This window comes from Salmo salar, chromosome ssa19 (genome assembly GCF_905237065.1).
Source record: "Salmo salar chromosome ssa19, Ssal_v3.1, whole genome shotgun sequence".
In the NCBI taxonomy this organism is placed as follows: Eukaryota; Metazoa; Chordata; class Actinopteri; order Salmoniformes; family Salmonidae; genus Salmo; species Salmo salar.
This window is the reverse complement of record NC_059460.1, coordinates 7,880,914-7,894,305: the sequence shown is the minus strand read 5'-3', so window position 1 is coordinate 7,894,305 and position 13,392 is coordinate 7,880,914. Positions and strand designations below refer to the sequence as shown.

Sequence of the window (13,392 nt, the reverse complement as noted above, 5' to 3'; positions counted from 1 at the left end):
TTTCCCCCCCCGACAACCATGTGGTCACCTGCTCGAACATCTCATTCCAAAATCACAGATATTAATATGGAGTTGGTCCCCCCCTTTGCTGCTAGAATATAGCCGCCACTCTTCTGGGAAGGCTTTCCACTAGATATTTGAACATTACTGCAGAGATTTGCTTCCATTCAGCCACAAGAGCATTAGTTAGGTCGGGCACTGATGTTGGGTGATTAGGCCTGGCTTGCAGTCTGTGTTCCAATTCATCCCGAAGCTGTTTGATGGGGTTGAGGTCAGGGCTCTTTGCAGGCCAATCAAGTTCTTCCACACCGATTGGACAAAGCATTTCTGCATGGTCCTCGCTTTGTGCACGGGGGCATTGTCATGCTGAAACAGGAAAGGGCCTTCCTCAAACTATTACTGAGTTGGAAGCACAGAATTGTCTAGAACGTCATTGTATGCTGAAGCATAAAGATTTCCCTTCACTGGAACTCAGGGGCCGAGCCCGAACCATAAAAAACAGCACCAGACCATTATTCCTCTTCCACCAAACTTTACATTTGGCAGTATGCATTGGGGTAGGTAGCGTTCTCCTGGCATCAGCCAAACCCAAATTCGTCCGTCAGACTGCCAGATGGTGAAGCGCGATTCGTCACTCCAGAGAACACATTTCCACTGCTCCAGAGTCCAATGGCGGTGAGCTTTACACCACTCCAGACGACGCTTGGCCTTGCACATGGTGATCTTAGGCTTGTGTGCAGCTGCTCGGCCATGGAAACCCCTTTCAAAAAACTCCAGACAAACAAGATTTTCTGCTGATCTTTCTTCCAGAGGCAGTTTGGAACTCGGTAGTCAGTGTTGCAACTGAGAAATCGTATTTTTATGCGCTACGCCCTTCAGCGGTCCCGTTCTGTGAGCTTGTGTGGTCTACCACTTCACGGCTGAGCTGTTGTTGCTCCTAGACGTTTCCACTTTACAATAACAGCACTTACAGTTGACCGGCGCAGCTCTAGCAGGGCTGAAATTTGGCAAACTGACTTCTCAGAAAGGTCGGATCCTATGACGGTGCCACGTCGAAAGTCACTGAGCTCTTCAGTAAGGCCACTCTCCTGCCAATGTTTGTCTAATGATATTGCATGGCTGTGTGCTCAATTTTATACACCTGTCAGCAACAGGTATGGCTGAAATAGCAGATTCCACTAATTTGAAAGGGTGTCCACATACGTGCGTCTATACACTACCGGTCAAAAGTTTTAGAACACCTACTCATTCCAGGGTTTATCTCCATTTTTTTTTTTTTTTACTATTTTCTAAATTGTAGAATAATAGTTAAGACATCAAAAATACGAAATAACACATGGAATCATGTAGTAACCAAAAAAAAGTGTTAAACAAATCATAATGTATTTTATATTTGAGAATCTTCAAAGTAGCCACCCTTTGCCTTGATGACAGCTTTGCACACTCTTGGCATTTTCTCAACCAGCTTCATGAGGTAGTCACCTGGAATGCATTTCAATTAACAGGTGTGCCTTGTTAAAAGTTAATTTGTGGAATTTCTTTCCATCTTAATGCATTTGAGTCAATCTGTTGTGACAAAGTAGGGTAGTATACAGAAGATGGTCTTTTACCAGATAGACCATAGACCTAAGTCCATATTATGGCAAGAACAGCTCAAATAAGCAAAGGGAAACAACAGTCCATCAATACTTTAAGACATGGTCAGTCAATATGGAAAATTTCAAAAACTTTGAAAGTTTCTTCAAGTACAATCGCAAAAACCATCAAACGCTATGATGAAACTGGCTCTCATGAGGACCCCCACAGGAATGGAAGACCCAGAGGATAAGTTGAGTTACCAGCCTCAGAAATTGCAGCCCAAATAAATGCTTCACAAATCTCAGCATCCACTGTTCAGAGGAGACTACATGAATCAGGCCTTCATGGTTGAATTTCTGCGAAGAAACCTCTACTAAAGGACACCAATAATAAAAAGAGACTTGCTTAGGCCAAGAAACACGAGCAATGGACATTAGACCAGTGGAAATTTGTCCTTTGGTCTGATGAGTCCAAATTGGAGATTTATGGTTCCAACCAGTGTCTTTGTGAGATGCAGTGTGGGTGAATGGATGATCACCGCATGTGTATTTCCCACCATAAAGCATTGAGGTGGTGTTATGGTGTGCTTTGCTGGTGACACTGATATATTTAGAATTCAAGGTACAGTTAACCAGCATGGCTAGCACAGCACTCCGCAGCGATACACCATCCCATCTGGTTTGGGCTTAGTGGGACTATCATTTGTTTTTCAACAGGACAATGACCCAACACACCTCCAGGCTGTGTAAGGGCTATTTGACCAAGGAGTGATGCATCAGATGACCTGGCCTCCACAATCTCCCAACCTCAACAAAATTGACATGGCTTGGGATGAGACAGAGTGACGGAAAAGCAGCCAAAAAGTGCTCAGCATATGTGGGAACTCCTTCAAGACTTGGAAAAGCATTCCAGGTGAAGCTGGTTGAGAGAATGCAAAGTGTGTGCAAAGCTGTCATCAAGTCAAAGTAACTATTTGAAGGATCTCAAACAAAATATATTTTGATTTGTTTAACACTTTTCTGGTTACTACATTATTCCAGGTGTGTTATTTCATAGTTTTGATGTCTTCACTATTATTGCACAATGTAGAAAATAGTAAAAAATAAAAACCCTTGAATGAGTAGGTGTAAACTATATACACTACCAGTCAAAAGTTAAGCAATAAGGCAAGGTTAGTTTTTTTTGGCCAATATACTACGGGTAAGGGTTGTTCTTACACCGCAATGCAGAGTGCCTGGTTACAGCCATTTGCTGTGGTATATTGGCCATATATCACAAACCCCTCAGGTACATTACTGGTATTATAAACTGGTTACCAATGTAATTAGAATAAAAACGTTCTGTCATACCCGTGGTATACGGTCTGATATACTACAGCTGTCAACCAATCAGTATTCAAGGCTCGAACCACCCAGTTTATAATGTATAATATATACGATATATATATCCTTTTTAGCTTCCTATTGGCCCCTCACAGGCTTGAGCCCTGTTAAGCACCTGCATTAATCTGACTGACAACTACAACAGCAAGGTCGTGGCTTTACTGATGTAATGGGTCTGTATTGTTGCCAATATGCTTACTGAGTGACCTGAACACACCAACCTTACAGTTCTTTCCTTTACCTAATTCTATATGTATTAGTCTAGTGTTAGACTGATCCGACTCATTGTCCAGGTTTCTGAGAGCATGCAGATGGGTTGTGTACAATTGTATGCGTGAGAATGCTGTGTGTGAGAAGAATATGTCATCTTCACACTGCAGTGGCAGGCATTCAGGCAGGGTGTGGCTCTAGCAGCCATACAGGCCTAGTAGGGACAGGGCTTCATCCTGGCTCAAACCCAGTCACTTCCACTCAGTCATTGAGTCTTAGCTGAGTCCTGAACACTGGCATATGCAGTGCTTTGCCTCTGTTTCAGCGTACTCTAGTCTGGGCAATGGGCCAGAAGGGCAGAGGAAGCAGCGGAGCGAGTACGTCACTGGGCATCAGGTATCAAACCCAGGCTGTACAAGTGCCTCAAAACAGCTATAGCAAACTGCCCTAAAGGATGAAGATCAAGCGTTCAACAGTGAGGCTTCCTCTATCAAAGACTACACCATTCTGCTTACCAGACCCAGAAAATAAGACAAATCCACATTACTGGATGTGCCAGTTGCCAGGGATTAAATTGATACACACTGAACAAAGATAAACGCAGTCTAACAAAGACTTTACTTAGTTCGTTCATAAGGAAAACCAATTAAAATAAAACCAGTAGGCCTTCATTTATGGATTTCACATGGTCAGATACCTTAAAAGTAGGGGTATAATGTTTCCCACTCTTCAATGGCTGTGTGAAGTTGCTGGATATTGATGGAAACATGCTATCTTCCGTCGAATCCAGAGAATCCCAAACATGCTCAATGGGTGACGTCTGGTGAGTATGTAGGCCATGGAAAAACTAGGACATTTTCAGCTTCCAGGAATTGCCTACAGATCATTGCGACATGGGGCTGTGCGTTATCATGCTGAAACATGGTGGATGAATGGCACGACAATGGGCCTCAGGATCTCGTCACATTCTCTGTGCAATCAAACTACCATCGATAAAATGCAATTTTGTGGAATCTTATGCCTGCCCATACCATAACACTGCCACGGGGCAAACCGCTCGTCCATGCCACCTGCCTGGTACAGGTGAAACATGGAATCACCCGTGAAGAGCACAATTTTTCAGCATGTCAGTGGCCAACTACCTACTTTAGTTAGTTACAACGCAAGTTAGGGAAAGCACACAGATGAGCTTCCTCGAGACCGTTTGACATTTTGTGCTGAAATTCTCAGGTTATGCAAACCCAGTTTCAGCGGTGCGGGTGGTTGGTCTCAGACAATGCAGGTGAAGCTGGACGTGGAGGTACTGGGCTGGCTCCGCGTATTCTGCAGTTGTGAGGCCGGTACACCATACTGACAAATTCTCAAGTCATTGACTTCGCTTATGGTAGAGAACTGGACAATCAAGTCTCTGGTGGATATTCCTTATCAGCATGTCATTTGCAATTTCTGTAGCATGTGACTAAACTGCACATTTTAGTGGCCTTTGTTCCCCGCACAAGGTACCCTTGAGATGTCGCCTGTCAGATGGATGCATTATCTTGGCAAAGGAGAAATGCCCACAACATTTTAGAGAAGTAAGCTTTGTGCATAGGGAACATTTCTGGGATATTTTATTTCAGCTCATGAAACCAACACTTTACATTTTTGTTCAGTGTACTATGCATATACAGAGTAGCATACCATATGGTTCCAGGCAACTTGGAGTGCAGAGTTCCCAACCAAAGCTCAAACCTATCCATTCCTGTATCATTATTTTACTTCAGTCAGGCATTGGACAGTGGAACATAGCGAGAAAACAAACCACCACAACTAAGAAAACTTTTTTCTATTTGTTTTAACTTTATTTTTTGCCATCTCCAGTCAGGTGACAAAGGCCTCGAGTGAACAAAATAAGTTTGCAACTCCACCCCCCCTGCCCTCATACACACCTCACTGCAAACTGCCTTCCAGAACATTCCGGAAGCCCACGCTGCCACACCAACACCTCAGAATCGACTATTATGGGATGCCCAGGGCAGCCGGGGTGGGGCCAGGTTGCCGTGGTGACAATAGAGGTAAGCGCACAGGGCCCTCAGCTTCCTAAACAGACAGAGCGGCATTGACAAGAGAAATCACTGAAGTTTGGTTTCATATTTAGCATCTTCACTAATGTTCTCTTTTTCTTGATATCGAAGGTTTATTTAAATGCTGGGGTGGGACTGTTAAGACTGCTCGTTAAGCACTAGCCACCATCGTTCCCGTGGCTTGGGAGAAAAGCATCGGAGTTGTCTGATCTGCCAGAGCAGAGAGGCCATGCTGGGAAGCAGCAGTAAGGCGGCCAGAGAGGGACAACCCAACAGAGTTGGTCAGTAAAATGGGCCTCCAGCCCCCTCCTCCGACCAGTCAAAAAGCCCCCCAACCCCCCTAAAAGGCATCAGACCTGTTCTATTCAATCTAAGTAATATAAAAAAATAATCATACAAAAAGCTGGATCCCATCATTATTTTAAACATTCTGGAATGTATGTGGCAAGACCAAAACATCTCAAAGGCAAAAATAAACAGGAATGAGGAAGTCAAAAAAGAAAATCTATATTTTTTAAAGTATTTTTCTTTATATAGTAGATTATGTATAACTAAACCTCAGTGATCCGGCAGAATGCCACCCAACAGCGAGCAAGCCGCTGTAATGGTGGGACAGTCCGACAGCGTCGGAGAGAGAAAACCAAAAAAAAAAAAAAAAAAGGAATAACAGAATGATTGAAGTTGTCTGAAGGCCGTCGCTTTAGTGACAGAAGAACCAATAAGAATGCTAGACTGGTTGTGGGTGGAGTTTGTTGCCTGGGCAGCCCAGTCTGGTCTTTCTATTTGCCACCGGTCATCTGCTTAACGGCCACAGCACACTCCTCCCCCATAGCGGCCAGCACAGAGACCTGCAGGCAGAGAGATGGTTAATATTCTTCGTAGGCACCACTCAAAATAAACTGTCAAACGTCACAACACCCCAGCCAACACTGTGCCAGCCACTCACCAGGATATCTTCACCGGCAGCAAACTTCTGCTCGATCTCCTTGCCCAGGTCTGAATCAGGCACACGGAGGTCCTCCCTCACATCACCATTGTCACCCATGAGGGACATGAACCCATCAGTGATATTCAACAGCTGAAAACAAACAGGTTAGTGAGACAAAGGCACGCTCCAGGTGGTCTTAATGTCAGTCAGGCTGTACAGATGAGAAGGAAATAAGCAGAAAACTGCATGACGATGTGTGAGATGAGTATGTTAGAGAAAATGTGCATTTGTTTTGTTAGCAATCGCATCAGAGGTTTGTGATCTGATCACTCTGGTGTAACAGCCATCTCCAAGGAGATCTCTGTAGCATGAACCCTTCACACTCACGCCACGGGTATTGGCACAGTGCTGGGTGATCGTCATGCATTAACACAGGGGAACACTCCAACACCAAATTCAGTTAAATGTCATCAAAGTGTTTAAAAAGAACGAAAAGGTGACATTGCAAAGGGGAATATTACTGTGACCCAATCAGGGCCCAGTGCTGACAGCAGAGGAACAAGCTGTGCACACATGGTTCCCAGAAAGAGAAAGCCATTGTGATCAGCACAACAGCGTTACTCCCAAGGCAGTTGAATTATGTACCGAGAAACTATGAGGTCACCCAATTGACCAGGCTTAAGCCCCAACACATACAAGCACATTTGATCCTGCTTTGAGGCCTAAGTCTACGCCCAGGAAATGTAGCAAAGTGCGTAAACATTGTCAACACGTCAGTAAACAAAGGGTTGTGGAAAGTAACTTCAATTCCTTAACAGCAACTATCAGAGCAGTGAAGCTCAATGAAAACATGCTCCCTGGACAAGGATAACATGCCTGGGAGATCAAGACCATATGACCTTTTGGGGGGGGGGGACTGGAGAATCACGTTGCGCCACCTCACAGGTGAAAGCGGGCCAGACTGGGAGCACGTAGAGCCATTCTCACTACTCCACACACTGAAAACTGACCAACTACAGGACTGCCCAGGGAGCCCTCTAGGAAAGTGCCTAGTCTTGACAGTGGTTGGATTGACAGCCAGTGACTGAACAGTGTTGAATGGATTTACTAGTCTCTTGGAAAGTAGTGTCCTGATAGTAATGTCCAATTCACATCATGAATTACTACAGTCAACTGGTATCATTCCAACTGTGGGAACAAGTTGGATAAGAGAACCCTTGTGACATAGGGCATGTTTCCCAAAATCTGTCCTGGGCACCTCGGTGCACCTTCCGCCATAGCACTACACAGCCGCTTAAAAACCCAAGCTTGATGAGGTTATTTGAGTCAGCTGTCTAGGTCAAAAACCAAAATGTGCACCCAACACGTTTGGGAAACCCTGGCATAAGGGAATGTGCACTGACAGGAAGTGAGGTCACACTCTGGGCAGGAAATTAACTCTTTGGTCCACCAGCAACTGTGGCAGGTAGATAGCTGTAAAATCTACAAGCCATGCCAATTTACCAGCTGAAATATTTTAGCCATAAAACAAAAGTAGTAATGCGGTATATTGCCCAAGTCAATTTCATTTTGACCCCAGTCTTAAACAATGCTAAAATAAAGAATTTAGAGAAAATAGTAAGAAGTTGAATGTTCTACAACTGACCATCCAAGTGCATGCCCCGTCACAAAATACTGAGAGTGATAGATTTATTAGTTCAGGGCTCTAACAATAACATTTATTACAAGTACTTAAGTTGATATTTAAAACAAAAAAATGTTGGTGACCTCAATTTGAGTGTTTTAATAAGAAATGACTGAAAGCTAATCAAAGCATTTGTGTTCCATTCTCAAACAAGCACAATGTATCCCCCAAACATTTGAGTCACAAGGTAAGACAAATGTTCAGCTTCTCCCTTTTGAGCGGAGGGCCATTACAATGGTAACACACGGTGTCCATCAGAGTTGAGTATCTCATCAGCAGACCATTGCAGCCAACTCAAACTAATTGAACAACCTAGCATGTGTACAAAACGATGCAACTAGCCAAGAAACACAAGGATAAAGTTCCAGTAATACTCTTTCAGGGCAAGTCGAGCAATTTCTACATTTAGGCTTTTAATAAAATGACCAGTTGCCAATGTGGCTCGTGAAATAGGCACCACGACATTGCCAAAAATCTACCCGCATTTGGCAGGTGTTCATTTCCCACCCTGGTCACACTGACCTGGAACTCATTCCTCTTGATGTGGGGCACGTCCATGTTGTGGGTAGAGGGGCACATGTCCTCATACTTCTTGTTGGTGAAGATGTCAATACCCACCATGTTAACCTAAAAGAGGTATAAACATCAACTTAGAGAACAGAGTTTAGCCACACCACTAATAACAGTCATAACAAGTTAAGTAAAACCTAATTTGACCAGTCAAGTTATGCTTGGAGAAATCCGACAAAGCATTTTTGGGTCAATTACTTCAGACGTGGACAACGCATGTACACCAAGTCTGGCCCCGCAAATTCCCTAATACTGATGCTGCTGGACATTGCCACTATCTAGCAGAGGCATCCCTAGGGCATGTAGTATTTGTAAGCTTGTCTAGGCAACCCCCTACCTTGGCGTGTCCGTGCTTTCCGGTCTTGGAGGTGGACATTTCAACAATCTTACATGGGCGTCCCTTTAACACCACGTGACCATTCTTTCGCAGGGCAGAGCACTGCATAGGAATGGTTGCGGAGGCACCAGACTCTCCGGTGGTGAAGTCAAGTTCGGGATCTGCCATGGTGCGATGGATTAGGGGGTACTGCAGAGGAACACATGTATCGGTTAGATCAGGCAATTACAGCAACAGCACTGCCAAATTAACTCCCTGTATGAATACTAGGGCTGTCAAAGTCAATGAGTAAAACATTAACAGCATTCATTTTTTGGACACCGTTAAGCGCATCTCCATTTCTTCAATGTACGGACACTTTAAGCGCACATCCTTCCGCAGGGAGCATCTTGCGCAAGTGTGCAGTAGCTGCTGTTATGTAGTGAGCTCTGGCTCACATCCATTATGGAGAAATGTTGGCCATTCGCATATCATATGTTGCTTCATTACAATATTTGATCATGATACCTTACTGTGTTCAGTTTGTCATGTTTAGCAGGCCAACTGATATCCATGCCATGTCAATGGGACAAACGGACCAATTTAAATAGCTTTTGGTATGTTTAACGAGATGGTTTGCTTAGAATTGTTTAGTAAAACACTGGCTAAATTTAGTTATTCTTATGTTCGCCTTGCCAATGACTTGACTGGCAGTAGGTCGAGCGGATGAACAAGGCAGGGGCAACGCCTCAGTTGCTTGTTTGTTAGCTGATATATTCTAGTACCGATGTGGTAGTCAAGCTATAGGAGATGAGTAAAGAAATTTGGAAATTAAGTTAGGAGTCATGAAATCTATTCATGTTGCTCAATGCTCCAGTCTCCTACCCAACTCAGTTGCCGGCAATATTGCTAGGGTATCAATTTACAGTAACTCCCCGCAATAATTTTAATTAGAAACATTAGCCATTGCATTTAAACTACTGTTTGTTGTAGTTCAGGTCAAAAGATAAGCAAATTTCCCAATTCTAGCAGTAGCAGCTTGTGACTAGTTCTTGATAAAGAACACGATACGTAGCCTAGGCTAGAATTAGACCCGTCTGCTCTGTTATCGTCTTTTGTGAAATTCATAAGATTGTTGGACATGTTTAAAAAGGTGAAATATGTAACTTCATGGGCAACCCGAACAAATTCACAGAAATTCGTTATCGATGTCACTCATTGAAAGCAAGTCTAAGATGCGGTAGATCAGTTTAGTACACCAGCTTCAAACAGATGAAAATAAAATATTTTTGGTAATGGTAAAGAATTCACAGCTGTGTAGGCGGCAGGTAGCCTAGTGGTTAGAGCGTTGGGCCAGTAACCGAAAGATTGCTGGATTGAATCCCAGAGCAGACATGGTAAAAATCTGTCGTTCTGCCCCCGAATAAGGCAGTTAACCCACTGTTCCCCGGTAGGCAGTCATTGTAAATAAGATTTTTTTCTTAACCTGTTGTGGTATAGGGGACAGCATTTTCACGGCCGGATAAAAAAACGTACTCGATTTAATCTGGTTACTACTCCTGCCCAGAACCTAGAATATGCATATAATTAGTAGATTTGGATAGAAAACACTCAAGTTTCTAAAACGGTTTGAATGGTGTCTGAGTATAACAGAACTCATGGCAGGCCAAAACCTGAGAAGATTCCATACAGGAAGTGCCCTGTCTGACAATTTGTTTTCCTTCTGTTGCATCTCTATCGAAAATACAGCATCTGTGCTGTAACGTGACACTTTAAGGCTTCCATTGGCTCTCTAAAGCCACCAGAAAGTGGAATGGGGTGTCTGCCGTCTCTGGGCAAAGTACAACAGCTCAGTTTGTGAGTGGTCAGCCTGAGGACAGTGAGACTGAGATGCGCATTCACGAGACTTCTCCATTTTTTTCTTTCGGCCTTTAAAATAACACAACATTGCCCGGTTGGAATATTATCGCTATTTTACGAGAAAAGTAGCATAAAAATTGATTTTAAACAGCGTTTGACATGCTTCTAAGTACGGTAATGGAATATTTGGAAATGTTTTGTCACGAAATGCGCTCGCAAATCATTAAAATCCAGACAGAAAATATTTACACAAGAAGCAACCTATTATCACACAGTCAAACTCTCATTTCATTTAGTAAGTTCACCATTCTGCCGGATAGTTACCTGAACGTATGAACAAAACGGCGGTATTTGGATATAACGATGGATTATTTGGAACCAAAACAAAATTGGTGTTGAAGTAGAAGTCCTGGAAGTGTATTCTGACGAAGAACAACAAAGGTAATCCAATTTTTCTAATAGTAATTCTGAGTTTAGGTGACCCCGAAGTTAGCGGATGTCAAAATAGCTAGCCATGATGGCCGATCTATGTACTCAGAATATTGCAAAATGTGCTTTCGCCGAAAAGCTATTTTAAAATCGGACATAGCGATTGCTTAAAGGAGGTCTGTATCTATAATTCTTAAAATAATTGTTATGTATTCTGTCAACATTTATCGTGAGTAATTTAGTAAATTCACCGGAAGTTTTCAGTGGGTATGCTAGTTCTGAACATCACATGCTAATGTAAAAACTTGGTTTTTGATACAAATATGAACTTGATTGAACAAAACATGCATGTATTGTATAACATAATGTCCTAGGAGTGTCATCTGATGAAGATCAAAGGTTAGTGCTGCATTTAGCTGTGGTTTGGGTTTATGTGACATATATGCTTGCTTGGAAAATGGCTGTGTGATTATTTGTGTCTATGTACTCTCCTAACATAATCTAATGTTTTGCTTTCGCTGTAAAGCCTTCTGGAAATCGGACAACGTGGTTCGATTCAGGAGAAGTGTATCTATAAAAATGGTGTAAAATAGTCCTATGTTTGAGAACTTTGAATTATGACATTTTGTGGTTTTAAAATTGCCCGCTCTGATTTGTCACTGGCTGTTGAATAGTGTGGGACGATTTCGTCCCACCTCCCCTGGAGAGGTTAACTGACTTGCCTAGTTAAATAAAAAAATATTCTCTACACTATACTTCAAACAGAAATTAGGCAAACTACCATAACTTTGGCAATGAGGAGATGGCAGAGCACATTTATCTATGCCAACAGTGCACATTACAGATAGATCCTAATTGCTAAGTAGGAAATAAATACATTAAAAAAATAACCATTTATAATTTATTAAAACCGTAATATCAATTTGTTATATTACAGAAGACAGTAGCCTCAGCAGTGGTGCTTGCTTGTAGAAGCATATGGCATAGCCTTGTTTTGTTAATTTAGCAGACAAGTCTTATTTCCCAACCCCTTATCAAAGTCAAGAAAGCAATTTTACAATAGAATATTATCCAAATGAAGAAAAAAAGTTGCCAGTGTGAAGTGATACGCATCTCACGCCTGGAACAGTTATTTAGTGATCCTTCAAAAACAGGGCTCAATTTAGCAAGTTGAAAGAATTCAGGGTTAAACAAAAACACCCCCGATACACAGATGTTAAATTTAGTTTATCCTGCCCATTTGGTATTTTGCAAAAGGATTGACAATTCCACATGGTGATGATTTAGAGCCACAACATCCATTTGGTGAGTAGGCCCAGGGCTCCTGAGTGGCGCAGCGGTCTAAGGCACTGCATCTCAGTGCTAGAGGTGTCACTACAGACCCTGGTTAGATTTCACAATTGGCCCAGCGTAGTGCAGGTTAGGGTTCAGCCATCATTGTAAATAAGTATTTGTTCATAATTAACATAATTAATGTTAAAAAAATATATATTTTCAGTGTGTTGGGGTTATAGACTAGCCAATTCTAAATGCCACTAACATTTCACAAGTAACCTTAGTGGAATAGACAGGAAGTATTTATTCCAGAACTGCAGCTAGTTGGAACATTTCCCTACTTCAACCAGCCGATTTTGAATTTGGCACAGGATGTAGCTTGGGTATTTTATCCGTATCTGTAGGCCTAATAGGAACAGTTGCAATGGAGCGAGTGACACCATATGCGTTTTGTTTTACAGGATGACCAGCCTGCATTTTCGTACTTGACGCACATGTGAATAACTTTTAACCTTGCTAGTTGGAGTCTGTACTTCTGTACCATTGAACAACAAATAAAACGGAGTTGAAAATACTGAATGCATGCGGTACTCGGAATGCCTCGCATTGCGGACTGCTCCATAGAAAACGATTGACTTCCGTCAGAACGCAAAGAGTTGACACATTTGGTGGACATGAGGCGTGAGACGGGGAAAAGCTTGGCTTTTTCGGTGTGCATCACGAAAACACTAGTCAACTCAATGTAAATAATTCGGGGTCAAAATTGTACTTCGTGGTCATGCAACCACAAAGCTATTCCACGAAACAGTTTCACTAGTCTGGTTAAAGATCGTTGACATCAGTTCCCGTACTCATGCCCATTATTATAAACATCATGCGGTGGGTGACAACGTGGGAATAATGGACGTCTCAGCACACGTGGACCTCAGTCAAATTTAACAGGCGACTGCTAATCTATTTCACAAATCAGCCCAAAAGACTGGATCAGGGCCCGAGCTGGTCATGTTAACGATCATCCCCACGCCCTGTCCACGTGTCCCAGTTTGGCCTGCGCCTTTGCTAGGGAGGCAGAACGGGAGTTTGCCTCACGTCACGAC

General features: G+C 42.8%; 1 protein-coding gene across 1 annotated transcript; it reads right to left on the bottom strand.

Moving 5' to 3' along the window:
* Window positions 1-5,637: 5,637 nt before the first annotated feature.
* On the bottom strand, window positions 5,638-8,936 carry LOC101448018 (eukaryotic translation initiation factor 5A -1). The gene is given in 4 exon segments (NM_001279042.1): window positions 5,638-6,081; window positions 6,180-6,311; window positions 8,368-8,472; window positions 8,753-8,936. Coding segments are annotated over 4 exon segments (474 nt in total). The 5' UTR covers window positions 8,921-8,936; the 3' UTR covers window positions 5,638-6,012.
* Window positions 8,937-13,392: the final 4,456 nt, after the last annotated feature.